Source organism: Xyrauchen texanus, chromosome 11 (genome assembly GCF_025860055.1).
Source record: "Xyrauchen texanus isolate HMW12.3.18 chromosome 11, RBS_HiC_50CHRs, whole genome shotgun sequence".
In the NCBI taxonomy this organism is placed as follows: Eukaryota; Metazoa; Chordata; class Actinopteri; order Cypriniformes; family Catostomidae; genus Xyrauchen; species Xyrauchen texanus.
Window position 1 is genome coordinate 7,875,807 of NC_068286.1, and position 25,532 is coordinate 7,901,338.

Sequence of the window (25,532 nt, forward strand, 5' to 3'; positions counted from 1 at the left end):
CATGTAGCACCTATTCCCCCCCTCAGGGGTGCTGGGAACCTAAGGTCTGTATGTGACATCTCTTTGGGGGTTTTGGGGAGGGCTACGTGCAGCCGACACAGTTGCCTCTAGCACGCAGTAACCTGCTTGCACCTGTTTCAACAGTTCACGTAACACGGTCAGTGCGTGCCGTTTTTAGATTGGACCCCTTGTGTCACTTCATTCGACATAACGTCGAGTGAGTGACAAAAGGGGAACGTTACTGTCGTAACCTCCGTTCCCCGAGGGAGGGAACGAGACATTGTGTCCCTCCTGCCACAGCACTAGATCTACCACTGCAAACGGCCGTACCTTATTTTCAACTCCTCAGTGCAAAATCCTGACTGACACTCGCTGCCCTGCTTCCCTTTATACCCGTATGTCCGGGACGGGGCATGCAAATTCTGTCTACCAACTTGACATTGGCCTTTTCTCAAGTTCAGAGGTACGTTTGGCGTCCCAGGATGACCCCTTGTGTCACTTCATTCGACACAACGTCTCATTCCCTCTCTCGGGGAACAGAGGTTACGACAGTAACCATGACGTTTTCTACTGTGCTTCATCAGTGAGCGTTTCTTATTCTTTGGCTGCGATGCTTTTTAGGTCTGTTTTGAGGCGCGTTGCCACCAACTGATGCGGCTTGTAAAAACAGATGTACATCAAGCCTGAAGTGCTCATATAGTTGGAAATTCCACTCTTTTATTGTGGAATTTACGTACGCGTCAAGGGGCATGATTAATTGCATTAACTTTTTTATATATATTCCTCTAGTTGAGTTTTTTTATTTTTCACAAGATATGAAGTTGGTCATGCATTTCTATCGGGAAGACACGCAGGCTTGAGTGAAGTTTAAGATGCCATTTATTTGATAAATGTAAAACAGGAAGTAATGTCTCTCTCTTTGGCGTAGGTCCCATCCGGCGGTCTGAGGGAGTTGTGCCCGGAACCGTCATGTCCTGCCGGAGATAGGAGGCAGGGGCAAGGAGCCTACCCCCGTGCGGGACAGGGCTCAACTGGTGGTGGTGGGGTGGTGGAGGTTTCCTGTGTTTAGCACACTGAAACAACAATGTGACAATTGTGAGCAGACTTATAAAGCAATTGCTTACATGCGATTGGCTAGGAATTACCCAGCTAATGATGTGTTAATGTACAGCTACTAGTCTTCCCGCTAGAACTACGCTGCACTTCCGCTTCCATTTCCATACAGTCACATTTTATTTGCATGCCCTCACTTTAATTAAGAACACTTGATTCATCTATTCAAAAAATGCAATGAAGTGATGCATATTTTCTATGACACCAGGTTAAAAAACATTTGGATAAATATTGTCAGTGATAAAAGACTGTAAATCCCTCTGGAGAAGGAACATGGAGGATTACCAAAAAGCATCTATCGGCACAGATTAATCGTTAAAACGGATATATCTGTCTACCTGTGTTCTGAATCTAAATTTTTTAAACATCAGGACTGGGATTTTCATGCACTACAGTGTCTAAAATGTCCAGAGACTTTTTATAGAAACAGCAAACATTAATCTGTTGGTGAGAAGGTTTAATTAATGGCCAGGCCCATCCAAACTGACAGAAAGGTTACGAAAATGAAAAAAAAAAACCACTTCTTGCGACATTAGTGTGCAGAGGGTTATCTCTCATCCATACACAAAGTGTGTTGAATATTGAAGTGAAAGTACTCCTAGCGTCGGATAAGTATTCTGCAGGTTCTATTCCTGTCAGTTAAGAGCACAAAAAGGATCTATAGTAGATACTTTTTCATCAAAAAAAGCTGAGACTATGTGCTGCAAGAGTTCAGGCTTTGCTGGAGGCAAAAGGAGGAGTTTGTACACTAGGTTGATGCACCTAATAAAGTGGGCACTTAAAATACAAGCTTAATTTTCATAGAACATAAATTCATGCCTCTAGAGGTGACTGCTGCCATTTTAACACTGCCATTTAAGTACTGAGCAAAATGAGCTAATTATAATTTTCCCCTTGGGATCAATAAAATGAATATTTATACATTTTAGATAACGTCTGGATCTTGAACCACTGTGCTGCCAACCTCTTAAAAGTGTAAAAGCTAAAAGTGGACACATAATTCAGTCTTACTGGCCATAATGTTGTGCCTTCAAAGGACTTCTAACTTAAAATCTTCCAAAGAGATTTGTTTAAACAACCTAATGGAGTATGTTTGCATGTCAAAAATGTAAGAAAATCATGACTGTAAAGGCAAATCAAGTCCAGATTTCATTACAGGTGATGTCACAGCAACTATTATTATAAAGTATTCATTCAATACTTGCTCTGACTTGCTCTGAAGTAGTCAAAACTCAAACCTCCTCAATAAATAGCCAGTACGTTTCACTCCAATATAATTACCACTCATACACAGGAAATACGCAAGACATGCATTTTATGTTCACAACTTTTAATGTCTTTGAGTCGTTGCATCATCATATTAAACCAAGATCTTTTATATTCAACATACATTCTTAAAGGGTAACCATGGTTGCGATGAAATACAGAATGGCTGATACAGCCATTAAGAAGTACAATTTAAAACAGTTTACTGGGTTTTAATTAACAATATACGTCCATAAAACAGTAAAAATCGAGTTGTGTAATGTAAACATTGTCCTGCATTACTTATACGATGAAGAATTCACATATTTATGCACCTACAAAGCATATTTGAAATATATTTATATATATATATACACATGTGTATGAATACATTTACTATAATACACCAAAAATAGTTCGTCACTCAGGTAGCTGCTAAGAAAGCAAATGGGCCAAATGGTGCAGTTGAGGCCACTTTGAAAAGGGATTGTAATAGGCCATCATTTGTATTAATATAACTGGGCAGCTAACATTTACAATGGCATGACACCGTCAGTTTGACATTTCGACAAATAATAAAAGTTGGAGACAAATCATATTTTGACATTTACAAAATAAAAATGTACAAATGTAAATCTGACTTGTGTAGACATCCAATTAAAACCCATATGTCCTATTTAACCTGGACTTAGGGAACGATTTTGACAGGGACCAGAGGAAGTGAACCCATAACCGTATCGGGACTGATAGATAGCCCCGTCCCATTCTGTGGGGTGTCCCTCTTTGTGGAATTTGAGTAAAGCTGGGGTTAATAGTCTCTATCCATTGTGTTGTTGGTGTTAAAGTCTCCTCAGATTGTGCTCTTCCTGACAGGAACCTTTCCTGAGACTCATGTCATCTAGAGTTATTTCACCCTTATGACCTCTCCGCCGTTCACCTTTCACAATCACCTGTGGAGACACAAAATAACATGAACCAAATGAATGTATCACTTACTGTCAGCTAGCCTTGTGTAAAAACAGTCATTCCCCCAAAAAAACTAGGTTGATTTCAGGTGCTTTCAAACTAGAAGTTTTGTTGCACACCCATATCCATTTGGCGTCAGAGTTCGGTTTGTTTGGTTGGCGTGGAAGTGGTTTTCCAATCTCAGTTGTGAACCACCAAGGGTTACCCCAGGAGTATGGTGTAACCCCTTGTCTGAAAGGGGATAATTACTTTTTGGAAGTTTTGCATGAAAATCGGAATTCCTATCATTTGCTAAAAACGTAGTACTCTACTCCAGAATAGTCTGAAGGTCTATGCCCAGTTTGGTGGATATATCTTAAATCTTAAAGCTCTAGGAGTACCTGCAGCCAGAAATGTTGGTTTTAATTTACAGATTTCGTTAAAATCCTAATCAGGTCAAAATGTTCAGTCATACATAAATTTTCTCAGTTTACTAGGACATTTAAGTACTTACACTCTCTAGTCCGTTGCCCCAAATTGTAATCTGTGTTGACCTCCAACCATTTCCTCCTGTTCTACTCCAGACAGCTGGGCTGTGTTGCCGTGCCTTCTGCACGAACACCTGTAGCATGCCCACATGATGCCCTGCCATCTTGTGTCGGAATGCCAGGCAGAGGTTACCCTCGTTCCAGGGCGCAGTCAGGGGGAGGATCAGCTGAGCTCCACGCCCACCCCGCTTCTCTCCCCCCTCTGAGATTGTTAGGTACCGCCCACCTGCCATAGAGAGGAATAAGTGGACATGGGTACATCTAAAATCAAGTCACAAAAACATGGTCCATAAAAAAAATAGTGACCCCCACCAGAAGGATCTGCAGATGTCTCCCAGTGAATGTCTCCCTCTCTGTGCTGGATCCAGCCACACAGACCTTGATCAAAAGAGCAGCTTAGATAGCCACTATCTGTGGAAAATAACACAACTCTTTAAAATGTCACTGTATTATGATAAAATGTCATAAACGCTTGCTTAAATAACGTATCTTGGCCATTTCTTCACCCAAATATCAAAAGACATTTTCAGTTATATTTTTCTTTATTTATATATTTGGGCTTAATCGAACTATTTACATGCCGGTTAATTAAGTGTTAAGGCTCTAGGCTCTTATCTCCAGTCTTGCAGGTTTAATTCAAGAAGCCCCATTAAATGTTGTCCCCTATTAACATTGTGCCCTTGATCAGGACACTGGACATATTGCTCCTGGGAAACTGAATGGAAATGGAATGGAAATTCCAGGCTAAATGAAAAGTAACACAAAACTGTGCTATTCATGAATTTTTCAATGGTATCAGTCAGGTATTTGTCCATTTACTTATAGGCCAATGAAAGCTTTTTGCCTTAAACTACCGATTCAATTCGAAATCAGAAGTCAAGATAAATTCTTTGACTTGCAGAATGTATGTACATTGCGAATACACAGTCTGATTTGTGTCAAATGGTCAATATCGACTTCATGCTTCATCTGCACTGACTGCACCATTCATTGAACACTCTCTGAAAACCTATCTACAATTTGTGCAGAGATAAAAGCAGGTTTCTCTTACCTGGCTCATCCTTTAACTCCTCTTCTGTGTTGCCCAGTTCAATGTCTAAATCAATACCAAGCACGTTGTTCTGCCCATGATTTCGTGGTACTAAAGGGAAGAAAACAAACACTTTAGACATCTGCTTCTACTGTTAACACAAATCTGTACGAAAGAACACAAACATAAACTTTACTGACACAACCTGTAAAACAATACAAATCTACACATTTTAGACAGAACTTGAACTTAAGACAATAAGAATTTTAAGGAAATTGACACATTTTTAAGTTCTGAATTTTTAAGGTCATTTTTGACTGTTAAAAGCATGGTACTGGTAAAGAATACGCTATAAATACAACATACCTTTTGCTATTAGAACCAAGATTTCTAAATATATAAGTCTGTTATTCCGTCTGTGGTCAATTGGATCAAAAGTGTAATTATGGTTATTATGGGTTATTATGAAATGGCAAAAGCAGGGATGGATTATGAATTGCAAAGGCCCTGAGGCCAATTATCTCCAAAGGTCCCCTCTCCAAAAGTTGTTGTGCAGCGGTCGGGTGATTTTTATTTTTTAAGGGTTTTCGAGCAGGGGGGGGGGTTTACCAAACTGGATCACAAAACCTTAAAGCCCAGGGCAACCCGGGCATTCAAGGGCCCCTGGTAGTCAAGGGCCCCTGGGCCCGGTCGGTAATACATCCCTGGCCAAAAGTGATTTTAAATGGGATTGTAAGTAGAAAATGGGACAACCTTTGCCAAAGTTGTGTCTGAATGTTTAAAAAACGAAACTGAAAGTAGACAAAAAAAACTGTAGTTTAGCTGTCAAGGAGTGAAAACTAACAAAAACTAAACTAAATTGACATTGTGCCTATGGTATGTACATCACATATAAGGCAGGATAACCACTGGAAGGATGTCAAGGTTGAGATTATTGAATTCAATTATCACTTAAGCCTTTACTTGTGACAGCACTATGTACACCCCTCCACTAAAAGCAATGTCCACCCACCTAATAAGAACAAAGCTTGTAAACAAATATCAACTTGAGGTCATATCTGAACACTCCAGGAGCTCACGTTGGGGCTACTCTAATTTGACACGATCCTTACTGCTTCTAATTAATTAAAGAGACATAATTACACTTAATTCCTAGGTGTCTCTTTCCCTTCTATCCCCGCTGGTATTTTTGAAGCCATCATTATTTATTATGGCTATTGAGGGCTTTCATCGTCAGTGCAGGGTAACTGATTTATGTCCTGAGGCTACAGCGACAGGTAATGTAATCTCCTCTAGGTGTATCTTCTGTTTTCATTAGGGGCTGTCACTGGAGATAATGCCTTAGGATGCAATTTGCTTTCCTAAAAATGGCCAGCGGATTCCCCTTCTGGCAAACCCAAGAGGTTTCCCTAAAAAGAGCTTATGAACATGAAGGGCACAACACATTTTGGGGGGCAGGAAATGGTTTTCTTGGATAGATCCAAAGTCCTTTATGGTCTTGTTTTTTCAGTCCTGGGCTAAGCTTTTGGTGACTTAGTAGTAGACAACCACCAGTGGGGGCTCAGAGGGTAGAGTTAATATAATATGCATTCCTGTTTACTGTATTTCATAATTTACAAAAAACAACAACTCGCTTTTGGCGTCACTCTGTGGACATTTCACGTGGAAACTGGAGCTCACTTTTGCCCATACAGCCAACAACACTTGCAGGTTTGGCCACTGGGGGCAGTGATTCAAATTTCGGTAAGCATAGACCGATTTCAGCAGCAGAACTTTCAACTTACTATCACCGAACTCACAATGTGATCAATCTGCTTCAATGACACATGCTGGCAAAGGCTTCAAAACTGATTATTTTAACTTAATCTTAAAGTCAGATTTTCTACTTACTGTGAACATCGCCTCTTTGTTTCTGGTTGTTGTCTTTTATGCTATTGACAATCTGGGTGACAAACGGGATGACAGGTCTGCGTGTCGGGATGAAAGGAAGGGCTGTCGCCACAGGGGATTTTATGGTGGTTGTGGTGGGCTGCTGGCGAGATGGGACGTTTGGTTTGGGTGTCACCACCACCGGGGGTCTACGAGTCGGAATGAGAGGTCTACGGGTGGTGGTCATTGGGAGTTTTGCTGGAGGGGTGACTTTTTTTGTTGGAGGAGCTTTGGTTGTGGTGGTTGTAGGTGAGATCCGTTTAGCGGTCACTGGCGGTCTTGTTGTGGTGGTCCTCTTTTGGTCGGAGCCTGGAATTTTGTTGCCCCCTTTGTTGTTATTGTTGCTCGGCGTGTTTTTTCCTGGTCGCGGAGGGTCGATTATCACTTTTGGGATGGCTAAAAGAGAGAAAGAATTGCATTCATAAAGTACACACCTTCCCATTTAAATAGTATTTTTGATTTATGAAGCTAACTTGCTCTGCCTCAGAAACGACTTTCATTTTTTGCTGAAACACATATAGCAATTTACGTATGCATTGTGTTTACAAACTTGCATTCAGGTCTGGCTCGATGGTATGGAACACCTACTTTTTCATTTCCCAATGGATAACTCCTGTGTTTTGAATGTTGAATATCCTGTTTGACTCAGAAATATGTCACATTACAGAAGTAAAAAAGGTTGCGAATGTCATCCAAAAGGATCATTTTATTGCTTAAAGGCTGCGCTTTCATAACTCAGGAGACTTGGAGTTCTCAAATATCTTTTATCAACTTGGTCTCATGTTTGTTTTCTAAAATTATATTGAGAAATAAAAGTAGAAACAAATTAGACATCTGTTGGAATCCAGTAAAGATTAAAAGCTATAAATTAAATGTAAATGGCATATATAATTTGCTCTTGGAAGAATTTGAGTTTGCAGTTTTGATTGCAAACTTTGGCATTTTTGCACGACTATGTCAAAGTTTGAGACAATGTTGAGATCTCTTTTGAAATCGCAAAAGTCTCCATTTGACCTCCATTTAATACATTTTTTGGTCTATGAGAAACAATTGAGATCTCAAAGAAATCTCATTTGTGATTTATCTTTCCTAGAGGGTTTCATGTTGACCAACATTCATTGTTTAGCCAAAAATTGAAAGGATACTTCAGCTCAAGTTCACAATGTACACAAAGGAGTCATCCATCAAATTCGACATCAGTACTAAAGGAACAGACTGACCCTCGTGCTTGTGTCATCCTTAAGAAGGGATCACTAAAGTTTTGGATGTGGAAATGGTTTCTCATGTTTCACATGAGCTTTTATATGCAATTCCTTTTCAGAACACACACCTGACTCAAAGTTACCAGGACACGTGCTGAAGCAGGAGTGGTTAACTTTGGTTTTTAGCAATTTAACAATGATTAAAGCAGGTCTCAGGCTTACAAACAGCATTTTTGTCCACTTAACAAGTAATAGCAAGATTAAGCAAACTGCCATTGACTAATAAAGTGGTTAGCAGCGGTGTAAAAATGAAAACAAGCAGATGACTGACTGTGTGTTGAAAGCATGCACAATGTGATGTCATTCGATGCTCACTGTGAGCCCTCCATTGTTCACAAAGATTAAAAACAAGGTAGGTATGGAGCTGAAGTCGGTGCTGACTAAAGACAGAGTTTACAAAAGAATTCCAGACAGGAAATTGATACACAAGACAGTGAAGAGATTTTCTTTCATCTACTGTGAAGAGTAGCTGCATCGAAAAGAAATTCATTAGGTTGCAGGCATGGCCTGGTAAAAGCATTAATTGCCAGGAAATCAATGTTTCTGGGATTTTTATTTTTATTCTTTTCATTTTTTTTTTTTTACATTTCTGACCCTACCAGACATGGATTAATCACCACTCACTTTTACATTTTTACAGTTTTTGCCAATACAGCCTATATATATATATATATATATATATATATATATATACATATACACACACACACACACACACACACACACACACACACATACACACAACAGTTTGTTCCAGTCCTCGAATCTGATTGGACGAGAGACAATCCATGACCACTGATGTCTGACACTATCAGCACTGCGATGCTTCACTGTGTGTGTATCACTCCACTTGTGCTTGTGCTGTTCTAAACTAAAGTGTAAGAGTAGTGCAGATGTGTTAAGAGCTATGGTTTGTCTTTTTTTTCTGACATTACATATATTAGCCAGCAGGTGGTGGCAAAAGATAATTTTTGTGTGTAATATGAGCCAGTAAGGTGACATGAAGTGAATCTGCATCAGCCGATTACATACAACAGTTTTTTTGTGATTGCTTGTATTACTACTACACTACTAGAGCTAGGAAATAGTTTCAACGGCTTTAAATGCTTTATGGCTCATCACAGAGAGACACAACAGGCTGATTAATTACACAATGGGTGCTGTTTAAAATGGCAGAGGACATTGTGGTTTCTATAGTGATCGACTCTTGTGCACCGGCTACCATGAAATAGGGGGAAATACTCCTGCTTGGATGCTATTTTTCCACTGAGAAAGCTGATCTTCAGAAAGCTGACAGCATCTCTGATTGGGAGTGGCAACAGGTGATTGCACACGTGCCATCTCTCTCTCTCTCTCTCTCTCTCTCTTTACCTACAGCACTCGACCTGCAGCCAAATCACAGCAGTGCTGATGTAGTGCCATGTGCATATGGATATGTATATGTATATATATAGCATTTCAAGGATTTATTGTCACACTTTCCCCATATGAGGTACATTTTAGTGTCCCATTACTGTTTTTAATGCATTGGAGGAACAAAAATGTATGTTTTTATTCTGAAAACGATTATATATTTTAGAACAACTATTATTTAATATAAAATTAACATATAAAAAAAGGGGGTGTACTTGCTCATTTTGATTATTGAAGGGGTTAACCCCCCCATCCCCCCTGGAATCTACGCCCCTGTATGTGTGTGTCCTCCCCATAAAATTTTGATTTTGCCCTGTCCCACCTTTTTGACTGAAGCCGACCATTTAAACAATCTAAAAAACTATATGAGATAAATTTTATTTAAATTAATTGTAATAAAATTATATATTGATTACCAAAAAAAAAATAGTATTTAGCTGTGATCCACATCTTGTTCACAAGCGTGTAACCACATGATTTTCCCCATAACACAAATATTTAACATTTCTTAAAATGATGACAGCCAGGAATTAACATCTCATGGAGACCTTCTACAGCATAGCACGAAGACAAGTAATATTCTCATTAAATATGTATACATTTTCACACAACATTTGAGGGTTGCAAAAATGCAAGCCTCATTTAAAATGCATAGAAAATAAAACGGCTCATGTAGTATTTAGTTTGACCTCCTGAAATTGTGATCAACATTTTCTGAAGGTTAAGCACCTCCTTTTACTGAATTTCAGGCCAGTTTGTCTGTAATTTCTGTTTCCACTAGTCTATTTGAGTGCAAATAGCCGTGCTGTGTGGCAGGTGCTATTTACTCCTAGTGCAAATAATCACTCTGTTATTTATATGTAAAAGAAATACATGGTAACAGTTGATGGACTGCCATCTTCAAGCCATTCCAAACATTTCTAAAGGAATTTAAGCTACAACTGACACACCCAGTCTTGATGAACATTCACCCTTCCTGTCTTTCAACTGCTGTACGGTTGGTTGGTGAAATGCTGTAGGACATTGTCATGTTGAAAGGTGATGACACTCAACTTCCTGGCTGAGGGCTGCGGCTTTTCATCAAGAATTTGAATCATCCGTCTTCTATTCTTTTCTGACAAGTGCTCCAATCACAGCCGAAAGGAAATAATCCTACAAGAGCATGCTCTCACCACTGTGCTTGCTTGAGGTAATGGTGTTTAGGATGTAGTGTGTTATCACCACACATACAGTTGCACATAAGCCAAAATGTTTGATTGGCACCTAATGTGACCTTTACATCTAAATGTTGCTGTTTAGTTGCCAACTTCCAATACGAGCCAGACTTTGTGAAAGTACATTCATATACACAGTAGGCCTGTAGCTCCTTTAAAATCCATCAACCTGCTGGCAAGTTTCTAACCAGCCTCCTTGATAATCTTGTTCCGAGGGATGGCTGTACGCCTTCCACCTCTTAATGATAACCTTGTCTGTGCTCCTGTGCTTGAAAGTCTTTTTACTAATGACTCCTGGCTTATAAGCCTTAGCTTATGGCAAAGCAGAATCTTAAAGTGCTTTTGAAAGAAGACTTCCAACTTGTTTTGATTTCAGATGCACTTTTAAGCTGTGAAATCTTCAAGAACAGCTCATTTTATTCTGAATTTATCAAAATCACCACAACTGAGAACAGATGGGGGCCAATTACATTGTTGCCTAATCTGTAAATCTCAATATGTGTTTACACAGCAGTGTACTGTACTGTATAACCCAAAACGTTATTCAAAATGTTGTGAGGTTGAAAATTACAGGGTTGAAGATCGGTGCATAAATGTCAATAACTGCCTTACCTAGTGCATTGCATTTATTTGTTATTGTGTCTCGGAATTGAAAGACAAAATATGACATGCTTTGAAGTTTAAATTTTTTTTTTTAATAAAGCTAAAATGAGGAAACGCCTAGTTTTTTTGTTCGCTTTGTTAAAGCTGCACTGTGTATGATTTTTGGTTGAAAATGAACAAATTGCAATTATTGATTGCAATATTGAACGTTCTTCCCTTACCCCGATTAACTATGGCAAGCCTATAAAAACGTTTTGTATTTTGAGCTGACGGGTTCGATTTGGCACGAAATCGCTGGCTTATGACGTTCATCCTTATGTCATTACACTATGTCTGCACAAACAGGAAAGAAGTGCCGGCTGTCTCATATTCTGGCTGGAGAAACAAACCTTTAGCTTATCGTGACCCATTCGGCCCGTTTCGTGGCCGACCCACCGGCCCGCTCGGTTATACCAGATTACCAGTCTAGCCCTGCCCACAACATTATTTATAGTCACTATTCTTGGGATGATTCATCCCTCTTCTTCAAAAAAAAAAAAAATAGAAGAGGAGGGAAAGTCGAATATTTTTTTTTTGGTAATTAACATTTCATTTATCCATTGACTTTAACTTGTATTTAATCCATTGAGCTGAACTTGTATTGAACCCAGGATATTTCTTTAAGAGAGCAACATGAATTTGAAAAGTGCTGTATTTCCATACCCACTATATCATTGGATATTGTTTACGGAGCATGGTAGCGAGACTATACTTTTTAGATTGCCTACTTACGTTTGCAGTCGTAGCCCACACCTCTATAGTCATCCTTACACTTGCACTTGTATGAACCAGGTGTGTTATAGCAGGTGGCATAGGGACCACATTGGTGTTGACCTGAAGAACACTCATTCACATCTGGAGGAAGACCAATAGTTAATTCATTGGGTATGAACTAACAATGAACAATATATTTTAACAGAATGTATTAATCTTGGTTAATGTAAGTTTAAAAAATACAATTGTTCATTGTTAGTTCATGCAGGTTCATAATGCATAAACCAATGTAAACATATACAACTTTTAATTTTACAAATGTATTTTGAAAATCAACATTAACCAAGATTAATGATGCTGGATAAGTATTGCTCATTGTTAGTTCATGTTAACGTGTGTAGTTAAGTACCATTAACATATAAAACCTTCTAACAAATGAAAAATTGTAAAGTGTTACCAGAATAATAAAATTTAACATACATACACAGCATGTATATATATATATATATATACACTGGCTGCCAGAAGTTTGGAATAATGTTGAGATTTTGCTGTTTCGGAAGGAAATTGGTACTTTATTTCTCCAGAGTGGTCTTATGGGAAGAATTGTAAAGAAAAAGCCACTTTTGAAACAGAAAATCAAAAAGAAAAGGTTCTAGTGGGCAAAGGAATACATTTCAAAGGAATACATTTCAAAAGTAACCCACCCAACACTGCTGACAATGTATATACATTGTGATCAGTTGAATGCCACTTTGGTGAATTAAAGTACCAATTTCTTTCCATAAGAGCAAAATCTGTACATTCTTTGGCCACCAGTATATTCGCCAGTATATTGTTGAATATACTGTATATACAGAATGCAGTGCTGCATTCTGTATATACAGTATATTCGCCTGCCTTTATGTTCTTACCTATACACTGATATTTCCCATTGATGTATTGCAGATCAAAGCCATCATGACACTTGCAGATGTAACTCCCAAAGGTGTTGATGCATTTACGGAACCGTGGACAAACAGCGTGGCCTGTGACACACTCATCAACATCTGCAAAACAAGCAAAACTATCCATCATTTTGCTACCTCGGTACTTTAATTCAGATTGGATCAATGTTAAAAGGTCTCAGTGAATTAATGACTCATTTAGACAATAAGCGCAAAGCGGCTTAGTCAGCATCACCCTGGGTCTGATCATCTCTGCAGGTAAACTGTAATGAAGCTATTTAAAAAGAAAAACAAAAAAACAGCCAACCATACTGGAGCTTGCCGTTTTGAAAAATCTCTTGCCATCTCTGCATGCAATATGCATCAGGTCTGTGAATGGTCTATTGGCGTACCATCTGAGGATCAGACCAGTGTGCCAATCTGATCAATCTCAACACATTTTTGTGCATGTTCAAGCTGCCCTCTTTCCCTCGAAGCAGTAAGTCTTCTCCTAAAATACCTAAAGAGCAACACTCCTGTCCCTGACTGATGGCCCCCTTTTGAAAAATGCACACTGTTGCCTGCTCTCTTCCTCATACTGTAGCCTCCAGACAAACATAGACAGAGAAATGTGGAAAACAAATTAAAAAGACACGCAAGGCATACTGTATGTGTTAAAAAGTGCCACAGGTTAACTGACTCAATTTGTTGCATTCCATTTGTGAGTTAGTGATCTGCATGGTTGACTTCTGAAAGGAAGCTGCTTTAATGCTCATTAAAAATGCAGGTTTTGTGGGTTTGGAATGGCATTGAAGCAGACATTATCGAATGCTTCAGTTAAATCCTCTGGCACTTCAACCGTAATTACTGTATCAAAAGATAGAAGTCACCGCTCTGTTGCGATACTTAATGTTTTAAGCAGAAACAGAGCGTTAATTGCAAGCGAAAGTGTTTCGTGACACGTTCATAAAAGCAAAGATTTGCCATCACTTCAACCACAAAATAACCACACGCACACACAAAAACATTTTATGATCATGTCACCCATGCAAAGGATGACAAGACTGAAAGCAAAGAGATCCAAAGTGATTTTACACCAAAATTCGTTTTTAATGAAAGTTATTCCTGAATTTATTTTTGTAGACTTTTTTCCTTCATTTATTATTTTCTCTTTTTATTTTTATTCTTTAAAACTTTTTTTATGCTTTCATTTGTTTTTTTTATTATTATTATTTATTTATTTATCCATTCATTTATTTTTATATGTATTTATTCCCACATGTATTTATTTATATATTTAAATATTCCCACATGTATTTAATTTTGTATTTATTCTTACATTTCTGTTTCTTGTATGATAATGATGTGGGCGGATCCTGTTTATCATTGGTTTATTGTAGATTGAAGCGTGTGCTCGATTACTCTTGACTTGTTTTGATGTGACGTTAGGTCATAGCCATATTGTGAAAACTAAAGCTATTTGTGGGGCTAAAAATCACAAAATAAATGAGGAGCTGTTTCTTCAACAAAACCACAAAATGAGCAAGTTTCATAAATGATATGATTTAAACGTATGCTTTTATTTTTTTTCTGCGTATATAACTTCATATTTTGATGTCTGCAAATCCATAATATTGTTTTCTGTTGTTATGATTGTTCATTGTAAAAATACAACCATGCTTCATTTCCCTGATCGTTTATGTATGTATGTATATATGGGTGGTTCTTCAACTACAGGCACTTTTAGCCTTGTGAACTTGAGGGGGAAAAAAGTGTTCAAATCAAAATTTTCACAATCTAACAGTTAAATATAACTAGTCTAGTTTAATGATCCATAAGAGAACACACTTACATTATAAGACAAATTGGTGTTTTTTGACATGTTTTCCGATCCGCACTGAACAAATGTCATTTCCATCACATGTAAATATTTGATTATTATTTACAAATATTATGATATACATAATTTCTTAACAGTGTAAGACCACTTTCACACATAGTTTTACCAGTTTATACCTATATTGCAATTACCATAGATTTGTGGATTAAGTAAATTAATTGTCATGAGGCCCAAACACAAAGCTTACATCCACCACAACCTGAAATATAATATTGGATTGGTTAGATACATTTCAGAAAAATAACTACTTGTGTTATTACATTAAGTGGACCATTAGCCCATAAACTATGCAGAAGTTTTTAATGAGTGATTAGAGTTTTGTAAATATTTTCAAAAAACATACAAGGTGGTGGAAATGACTGGGTGGTGTGGAAATGACAATGAATGGACGTCCATGTAGAAAAACAGAAGACATTTATTTGAAACCTTCTGAAGCAGACAATTCCAACAAATCTTTAGTCTCATTAGTCTGTTTGGTTCCATAACCAGATGAAAATTTACAGTCTTACTGTAAACAACTTTAACCACAAATAGTCACATGAAAAATGTAAGTTACACATAACTTGTGATTGTAAAATTGTAACATTCTAATTGGTTAGATGAACAGTTTTGAATTTTGGAATTCTTAAAAAAAAAAAAAACTAAACTTTAGTCATGCCAATGCATTGTAACATGAACTATAAATTTCTTTTTTCCTCATGTATCTCTCCCTGTCTCTCTTCAGTCGCTCTTCATATTTGACAGGGTCCTCTTTTAGTCTGTCCCTATAGGACTGAGACCTTTCAGCAGTTGACTTCCACGGCATCTTAAAAATAGATGAAAAGGCATTTCAACAAATATATATTTGAATAAATACATTAGCATTGTAAATTTCAATAAATAAAATATACATATGTAGCCACACAATCTATGAATTGCAGCTTGTAAGCATAAATGTCATTTCCACCTCACCTTTGTCATTTCCACCCAAGAAGGTAATGTGTTGGAAATGACGGTGGTGGAAATGACAATCCTGCAGTATTTTGTAAAAAAATCCAAGCTAGTATTACAGATTAGCTATGAATTGATAGCTAGCATTGCATGCATGCAAAATACATCTATTTATGTTAAAAAATCTATTTATTTACAAACTCAGTTGATGTTACGCCATGTTTGGAAATGACATACAATAAAAATATTTTCATTTCAAGCAATATTTACCTTGAGTTTTCTTCTTCAAGTTGGTGAAGAAATTCAAGATCTCCTCCATGTCAGACATGTGCTGTGATGTCATTGTTCATCTCCATAGAAACTACCCAAACAATCTTTCAAAAAACTTTTTAAAGGGACATTACAGCGTTGTGGTGGAAATGACGGCAATACTGTGGGACAACTACATTTTGTATATAAAATCACATTAATAGTTGTCTGACCTTAAATACCACAATTATGTTTTGATTATTTTACTGATACTTTATTCAGTCATATTTAAAAAAAATAGATAAATAATTTTTTACCCTTCTTTTTCATTATTGAAGATCAGAAGTCTGGGTGTGGGACAAGCACAAAACAGCAATATTTGCATCTATAATGATGTTTAAAAAGGTGAAAAAATCATCGTAGACTACCGGTAAAAAGTTCCTAACGTACTTTCATTGTAAAGTTAACTATGAAAGTGTGAATTTTTCAAAATTAAATGTTTTTTATAAAATATGATCAAAGGACATGAAAGTGCCCATAGTCTAAGAATTGCCCATATATATAAGTTCTGCCATTAAAAAAATAAAATAAAAAAAACCATAGCTGACGCTTCACATAAATCTAGAGAGTTGCACAACTTAGCGAATGAAGTAGATAACCGCGCATCAAATGACGATGTTTCATTTAGAGTAGAGGTGCTTATTGATGTTTTAGGAGAGCTGTATGCTGGTATGAATGTCGAAGCACATCCTGGATTGTTAAACTCTCTGCAAAACGCTCCCTGCATATTCAAAATCTGTGCGAGTCAGGGGGTGCTAAGGTGGGACGTCCATCTGCTTCCGATAAGTACTATTGAGCTCTCATCCAATGATGCACTGGAGCTCCGCAAGGACCGCCTCCCTCATTTCCATGTTGCACACAGAAAAGGAAAAATAAATACATGTTTAAATAAATAAATATATATGGGAATATATAAATATGGAAATAAATATATGTGGGAATAAAAAAATATACAAAATAAAATCATTAAAAGTTAAAAAGAATAAAAATAAAGTTACAAATAAATATAGAAAATAATAAAGGAATAAAGTCATACAATAATAAATTCAGGAATAAATTTAATTAAAAACTAATTATATTTGTTTTATCAAGACATTTATTCCTTATATAAAAATTTTTATTATTACATTTATTTATTTATTATTTATACAGGTTTTGGCCTCCATACTAATTTGTCTTGTGCATTAATAAATATATATCCTAAGATATTAAATAATCGTAAACATATGATTTATGGAGGTGGAAATATATGTGATATGTCTTGGGTCACTAATAATCCCATTCACTTTTGGTAATTAAGCACTATATAATATATATATATCATTTTTCATTTTTAGCATTTTTTCAATGTTACAATATTCACAAGAAAAAGATTAGGGAATACTAAAGAGGTGAGGGCATAACAAAAAAAAATGGATGTGGTAAAGGGGGTGGAATGAGGTTTTGGATCACTAAAGACGCGAGGTATGCATTTATCTGTCCATATTTCTGGGTAAACATGCCCTCTTCACATGTGAAATGAGAAAAGGCATTTTTCTGTGGGCTGCTGGTTTGTTGTTGAGTCTATATAGTACTATATATAGTTTGCAGTGCCGCATCTTTCAATCACAACTTCTTTGCAAAGCCTGCATTAGACTGTGAGAGATTCACAAAACAATCCGCATAGAAATATGAATAAAATTGATCACTGACACTGACTAAATAAACTTAAGCAGCTTGTTTCTAATGTTAGGATCCTTCGGAAGGATATGCAGTGCGGCAGGTGCTACACACAGCCAGAAACAGCACAAGATTTGGCTGATTTTCCCACATTTTACTCTTATCATTAGTTGTTCTGTTGTTTAGGCATAAAACTGTCCATTCTGCTTATTTTACATCACTGGGACTTTTTCTGACGAGAGAAAATAAGTACTTCAGAACTAGTCATTTTGGCAGCTTACTGTCAAAAGATGCTTTTATTGGACTAGGGAGGACGTTTTGAGTTCAGAAAGTTACTGTATGTTTTTATAGTGCATGAACCGTTTTATCTCAAAAGATGAAGGAACATGTGGTTCCTCGTGATATGAACCCTTTAAAGTAAAAAGTAAAGCCGTGCATTGGGATTGGCTTCTGGTGAAATGCATTGAACACATACCCACACAGGTCCTGCCATCTGGTGCCAGCTGTAGACCTGGGGACGGGCACTGGCAGCGAACCTCTCCTTTCATTACTTCACAGCCGTACTGGCAATTTGCTATGCTGCATGTCCGGGCATCTGAGAGAGACAAATGGATCGTAGATTTGGCAGTTATGATACAACAAAAGTTTGCTGGCACTTTCAACACAACACAGAACAGGGGACGCAAAGAAAATGTCGTGGAGATTGGGGCTAGTTATCATACGAGGAAGTGGTCGCAGGGCTTTATCTCAGTAACTATAAGGTTTGTAGACAAAATTCCAATTACACAAATATGTGTTTTCTCTAGAAGTGGTTTTATATGCACCAATGTAATTCAAAACACTTGAAAATAGATACATTTTGTGATAATTTTTCTATCTTCTGTACTAAGATTCCAATAACACCATATTTTGCAGTAACTGTTGAGCAAGTAAGTGGGGGTGTTTTGTTGTCCATTCTGCATAACACGGCAGCTCATTTTAGCTTATCGTGGCCCATTCGGCCCATTTCGCGGCCAACCCACCAGCCCGCTTGGTTCTCCCGATGACCAGTCCACCCATGAATGGCCCCAAAGTATGCCGGCCCACCGGGAAAATACCCGGAATGTCAGATTGCCAGTCAAGCCCTGGCTATTGGGTCAACGTGTATTCAGTGAACTATATCTTTTGTCCCGGGCAATAAAGGTGTAAATGTTCAATAGCTTGTTTGTAGCCATGACTTTAAGGTATGTGTCTATACAGAAGTTGACTTTTAAAAATTAAATCTACCCTCAGAAATATTCACTGTAGTAAAAAGTTTGACAACTGGTCCCATTTACCTATAGGTTTTCCATATAAAAGCAACCTAGCATTAACACAGACATAAGATGGATAGCACATACACCCATTAAATGAGGTGCAAGGCTAAGGGTTGCAAAAGAGAGCGCACAATTCCATTTTTAGCTTCATGGCCTTGAAGGAAATGGGCAGTAAAGAGGATAACCTTGCTTTATTAGATTCTGCGGTGATACAGCCCTGCAGAAAAGCAGCACTCCACATTCTCAACCGGTGTAGAGGGTTGAGTATTCCACAGGCATCGCTTTCTATGAGATCTGTGAGTTAAAACCACTCTGGAGACAAGAATAAGGCACAATGTTCCTACTTCAGAAGTAATGCAGATTGGGAAAAAGCCAAAAATCAAACTAAAATGCTTTCTGTACATTTCGTTTGATTTTTTTTAAATATTATAATATGTTTTATGTATTAATAATATACAATTGTATCTTCTTTAGATATGAATATAAATTATGATAATGTTAAATAATTATAAATAGAGTATACAGAGATTCTGTGATTTGAAATGTCTTTTCCAGTCGTACATGAATAAAGACTTTCTTTTTAATCATTTTATAATTATAAGGAGCAATTTAAATATTAAATGCATTAAAGCTGAACATAAGATACAAATATCTTTATTGATATAATGGATAATTTATATAAAACAAATTAAATTAAAAAAATCTATAGTGACTATTCATGATTATTCATGACTTTTATTTCTGATTACAATGAAAATAAAATAAAGAATAAATAAAAAGTTAATTTCCATGAATTTTCCATGCAGGACTGGAAATCATAATATTAAAATTAGCAGATTTTCCCAGAATTTCCAATACCGGGTAAATCGTAATATATAATAATAGATTATAAATACATTTTCATTTATTTGATTATTTCATAAATAAATATTAACTGACATATTAATAAAAAAGTATGTATTAATTCATATATATATATATATATATATATATATATATATATATATATATATATATATATATATATATATATATATACATACAACATATTTCTTTAATAAACAAAAAATTCAATTGAAATATTATAATAATAATCGACTTGAAAAGCACCCACAAAGTTCCTCTCATATGTGGGAACTCCTTCACTACTTGGATACACATTCTGTTTAAAACACATCTCAACCTCACAAAGTCAGCATATTTGACACTAATATGACATACATAAACCTGAACAGACTCTTATCAGATCAACACAAAACCTCTCAAAACTATGCAGTAATCTGTGATCCAAGCATTACCGCCCACTTCAAAAATACTGCTTCATTCTTTGATTAACAAGTGATTCAATAGTGTTTGCTGACGTGTGCGGTGAGAAGATATTTATCAGAGTGTGGATTCTTGAACCCTTTGGAAGTGTAGTAAGCACCAGGCAAGCTCAGGCACGGTTCACTTGGCGTAGTTAGCATTGCTCAAGGCCAGCAATAAGACTTAGCCTTTACTGGCAGGGTTGAAGTTCACAACTTTCTCATATTTTTTGTGAGTCATTCTAAAGTGTTCTGCTTTGTTGCGGGACGCCCTGAGCTCTCACGATGATTTGTGTGGAAGAGAGGGGACAAAACAAAAACAAAAGTAATGTAAAGTAAATAGATAACTTTCCATTTAAAATTAAAAATACATGCATTTTAAATTAAATTGAGCCAAGAAGACACTTTGGTAGTATCATCTAAATCCATAAATCGAGTGAACTAGTAAAAGTGCAAATTAAAAGTAGAAACTGCCACAAATGCGGTCAATAACATACAAAACTTGCATGTAGACTTTTTTTCTAATCAACTGTAAACCAAAATAGAAATCTGAATAATTTTTTATTTGAAATCTGCTAAAGCCATACCAGTTAACTGCTTATTTTGAAATAAATTAGCGCCATTAATTTGGTGGTTTTAATAAGGCTATTAATAAGGTGGTTTTAAGTCACTAAGGTCTGGAAAAATACACTGTGAAAAGTGCTATCCAATTCAAATTGAATTGAACCATCTAACTTGTTGAAACAGTTTACTGTATATGTGTGGTTCACTGCTTGGGGCCATGCTTCCTTCTTCTATCAAGACAAAACAATTAAGTGCCTAAATACTTTTTAGGGACAATGTGCTTAATGGGGATTTTAAGGCTTTCTTCTTTGTAAAGATGCTTTGGAACAATTCATCATGAAAAGTGCTGTACAGATCAAATTGAATTGAATTGAACACACCATCTCACAATCATTACATATACTTATGGTTCGCTTCTTTCTTTTTCTTTTGAAGTTTTGAGGTCTATTGAACAACACAGCGACAGACACAGCTGGACACCATTTTCAGAAAACACGAGCTGTGACTCACTTCCACAGCTGCCGTCAGGTAACAGCATGTATCCGTTGAGGCAGTAGCATTTGTAGCTTCCGTATGTGTTCATGCACCTGTGTTTGCAGGGCCGAGGCTTGAGGCCGCACTCGTTCAGGTCTGCAGATAGAAAAAACAGAGAGGGGGGTCAAAACATCCTCGTGTTTGGGTGGAAAGGCCGAGAAGGCCAGGAATTAGGCTTAAACCAGAGGTCACATTCGAAAGGGCAATCCTCTCAAAGCTGTGAGGCGGTGTCTACGGAAAAAGGGTGAAACCTCAGGGCACCGTGTCTGGACAGGCCCATCCCTGAGCATATCGCTCGACAGCATGATGCACTTAAAACAAACCTGCTCTTTTGCTTCCAACACTGGAAAACTATTTTTTTCTTAGTCCTGATGTTGGGTTTTGATACAGAGACACAAAGTGTCTTCCTTGTGAAAACTCTGCAATGGTCAACTGTCTACTCATTTCTAGACATTAAATACATACAAAAATATATTATAAACTTTTAAACAATTTAGTCATTGCTAGACTTTAATGAATGAGAAACCAAACCATATGCACCCCTGACTAATGAGTCTTTACATGCACAGCAAAATGCGGATTACAATCGCTTATTCTACAAAACTGTTTACATGACATTTGAAATGTTTTGATTTTTCTCCAGTTTTAATTTAAAAAATTAAACAGACATGCGCACAAGATATGTGCACATTGAATAAGCTGGAAGAACAACAGTGAAGGTGTTTACAAGTAAGATGTATTCATGACCGTACCCTGATAAAGGAGAGCTGTTTAAAGCGTTTACATGACCTTAAGATAGTAAGCAAAATCGGTTTAAGGTGGTTTAAGACAGAACTGACAGCTTCTGTAACATTTGAAAAAACAGCATATTGAGTGCCGTCTGCCTACTGCCCTATTATCATTGCAAAATTGATAATAGGGCAATATATGACAATAATAAAGCAACAGAAATATTACACACTCTGAAAATATTTTAGCCTATTTTTAAGACGTACACATTTCAATTTCATGACAATACAAATATATTTATATATATATATATATACATATATAAATCTATTCTACAAACATAACAACGTTTTGCAAGTACTTGCTGTATGAAGTAATGTACCTAAAAGTAATTAACTTAATTGAGAGTAAGTAACTGTAATCTGATTACAAGAATAAAATGTAATGCATTACACTACTTTTTGACAAAATAATTAGACTACTCCCAACACTGTTTATCAATAGCTAAATTGAAAATGTAATTGCCAATTAATTTGTCTTTGTTAATTGATTTTCTTTTCTCTTTAAAAATAATTGCCAAGGATAGATTGGAAATTGATAAAAGCATAATAAAACATAATAGGTCAATTCAACCACTTTGTAATCACATCTTAAAAATAATTGTATTATTCACATTGTCGTTTTTCTTTTCAAATGCTTGATGTTTCATACATTTATCCACGCTTATACATTTAATAATGTTTTGTTTCATTTATTAAATGATTTCTCAAATGGGCTACAATACTGCACGTTGAGGGCAATAACAACCAGAATGCGGTTGAAGATTTTTCTCTAACCAAAGAGAGCAATGCTCCACTTCGATTTGAGATTGTGCTAAAGCCACCATGCACGCTTCGGATATGGTTTACCTCTGTGCTCAGCTATACATCCTGAAGTCTGTGCCACACTGGTCATCAGCAATATCACTTACATCTCAATACGGTAAGCCACACAGCCAAGTTTACAGGCCAGACACGTAGAGTGATGCCTGCAGTCTCATTTGCACCAGACTGAAAATAGATCTTACTGGTCAGGGGTACATGAGTGTCTTTGGCATGGCCCAGTTCTGAGTGAATGGCGCCATCTTTAGTGGTCGGTTATGCGCGGAATGCATTCTCGAGAATCGCGTGCTAGCTATACTTGTCAGATGGTTATATTTAAATAGATAAATGCCACAGCTATAACGCTGTATTGATGGTAATTGGCATCACAGTGAGGTCACTTGACTGCGATGATTAGCAGAGGTGGGGGAGGACATTCGTCAAGAAATATTATCTATTAGGGCTGAGCAGTAAGTGCTGTGAAACTATAGAAATGTGTCATCCGGTAGAGACTGTGCTATACCAATCTTGTGAATCCAAGCAGAATACGATAGACTTCTTTGCAAACCATGTTGCAGACAAGTGCTTCCAGTGTAGAAATGTTGATTATAGAGGGAGCAATTTCATATTTATTTATGCAAATGTGGTGAGACATGCGCCATCGCTTATATCAGGATGTACACAGTGTAACAGTGGCTTGTTTACTGTTGTCACTGTGGCAGTTTGCTGCAATAACAGGATTCTTCAAATAGTACCGGATGTATCGTTGTAGCCTTATGTACTTTTATTATGATATGTGTTTTATGTAATGTGACGCAGCTGGTGTTGACCTTTTCATTTGACTTTTTCATATTTTCATATAAATAAATAAATAAAATAGTAAAAATGAGATAAAGTAACATTGATTTGTAAATGATTTAATTGACTGAATTATCCAAAAATGTCTATGCATGGTTATGAAATTCAAAAAAATTTTGGGTTTCATTTCCAGCCAAAAATAACGTTATAGTGATCAGTGTTGTGTAAGTTACACAAAAAACATAATCCACAACAAATGACTGATTATTTCTGATTATTGTTAGATCCACTACAAAATATTAATTATTTGAAATTGTCATCAGATTACTGATTCATTCATCGAACAAGTAATCACATGACTAATTACTTTAATTTTAAGTTCCTAAACCATTCTATAGAAAATATATCTATTTTTTTATTCAACAAATTCAAAATCATTTCTGTATTTTCTCCTTGTTCATTGTCATACACAGCACCATACGTTTCTCCCTTACAGTGACTTATTAGGGGCTGGACGCTCTTGTCAAAGAAACACCAAGAGATGTATAGATGAACATAAATAATACTATTTAAGAAACATGTAACCCGAGTAAAGTATTGAAAAGTACAATTGTAAATCAATCGATGAAATCTGATTACTAGAATTGACTACTTACACACATTTTTGACTAAATTAATTAGATTACAGTTCAAATGTAATCAAATTACACCCAACACTGACATTGAAATAAAATGACTCATAGTTATTTACGGTAATATTTTGGTAATACTGCCCACCACTACATTCATCTTATACTTCTATATATTACAAACAGTATAAAACAAATCTCAGTTGCAAAGTACAAAACAATCTTAAAATGGCAAACATTTCAAACCAATGAAAGACTGTATGAAAGGAAAAATATGTCCAAATCATCAACACCTTGTCACAGTGCAGCAACCCTTTCTAACAACATATGCAGCTCTGAGCCGCTGAGAACCATAATTAAACCCTCAGAGAGAATTACAATTTCTAATTATGTAGCAATTTCATGATGATTAGGGGCATAATTGACCAACATTGAATGCTTTGGCATTCTTTACTTGTGGATATCATCAGTGGACTCTTACTTGTACACTCAGAGAAAAAAAAAGGCTGAAATTTGAAAATTTGGTAAGACAAAAATGAAGACAAAAACGATAATAATAATAATAATAATAATAATAATAATAATAATAATAATATTTTTCAACGAATATTAAAAGAATAGTTCCCCCCATAGATACAAATTTTGTCAACACTTACTCACTCTCATCCCAATCTAAAACACAAAACAAGTAGTTTTACAGAATGTCCTGGCTGCTCTTTTCCATACAATGAAAGTGAATAGGGAAGGGGCTGCAAAATATCCACAAATTTACATTAAAATACTATAAAATTGGCCTATCCATCTCAACGCTACATTCCAAGTGGTCAAACAATAGCTTCATATGAGGAGGAACAGACAAGAAATCTAAAACCTCATTCATAGAAAACCATCTCTATCATAACTCTCAAATCTCATTTGTGCTCGCATAATGGAGCATCAAACTCTGTCGCAGCTAGGACATTCTGCCTTTTGTGATTCAAAAAGAAGAAAATAAGAAGAGTTTGGAATGATGTGAGGGTGAAAATATGATGACAGAATTT

At 36.4% G+C, this 25,532-nt stretch overlaps 1 protein-coding gene across 5 annotated transcripts in view; it reads right to left on the reverse strand.

The window, feature by feature from the left end:
• Window positions 1-2,438: 2,438 nt before the first annotated feature.
• The window catches only part of LOC127652128 (nephronectin-like), a 55,318-nt gene continuing 32,224 nt past the window's right edge, over window positions 2,439-25,532 (reverse strand). For all 5 annotated transcript variants that reach the window (XM_052138186.1, XM_052138187.1, XM_052138184.1 and 2 more), the window contains 9 exons: window positions 21,453-21,572; window positions 18,255-18,374; window positions 12,970-13,104; window positions 12,074-12,196; window positions 6,772-7,206; window positions 4,903-4,992; window positions 4,164-4,262; window positions 3,818-4,077; window positions 2,439-3,308 (listed from right to left, as the gene is read on the reverse strand). In XM_052138186.1, the coding sequence (XP_051994146.1) occupies window positions 3,198-3,308; window positions 3,818-4,077; window positions 4,164-4,262; window positions 4,903-4,992; window positions 6,772-7,206; window positions 12,074-12,196; window positions 12,970-13,104; window positions 18,255-18,374; window positions 21,453-21,572 (1,493 nt within the window). In that variant the 3' untranslated portion in view covers window positions 2,439-3,197. The remainder of the gene's footprint in view (window positions 3,309-3,817; window positions 4,078-4,163; window positions 4,263-4,902; window positions 4,993-6,771; window positions 7,207-12,073; window positions 12,197-12,969; window positions 13,105-18,254; window positions 18,375-21,452; window positions 21,573-25,532) is intronic.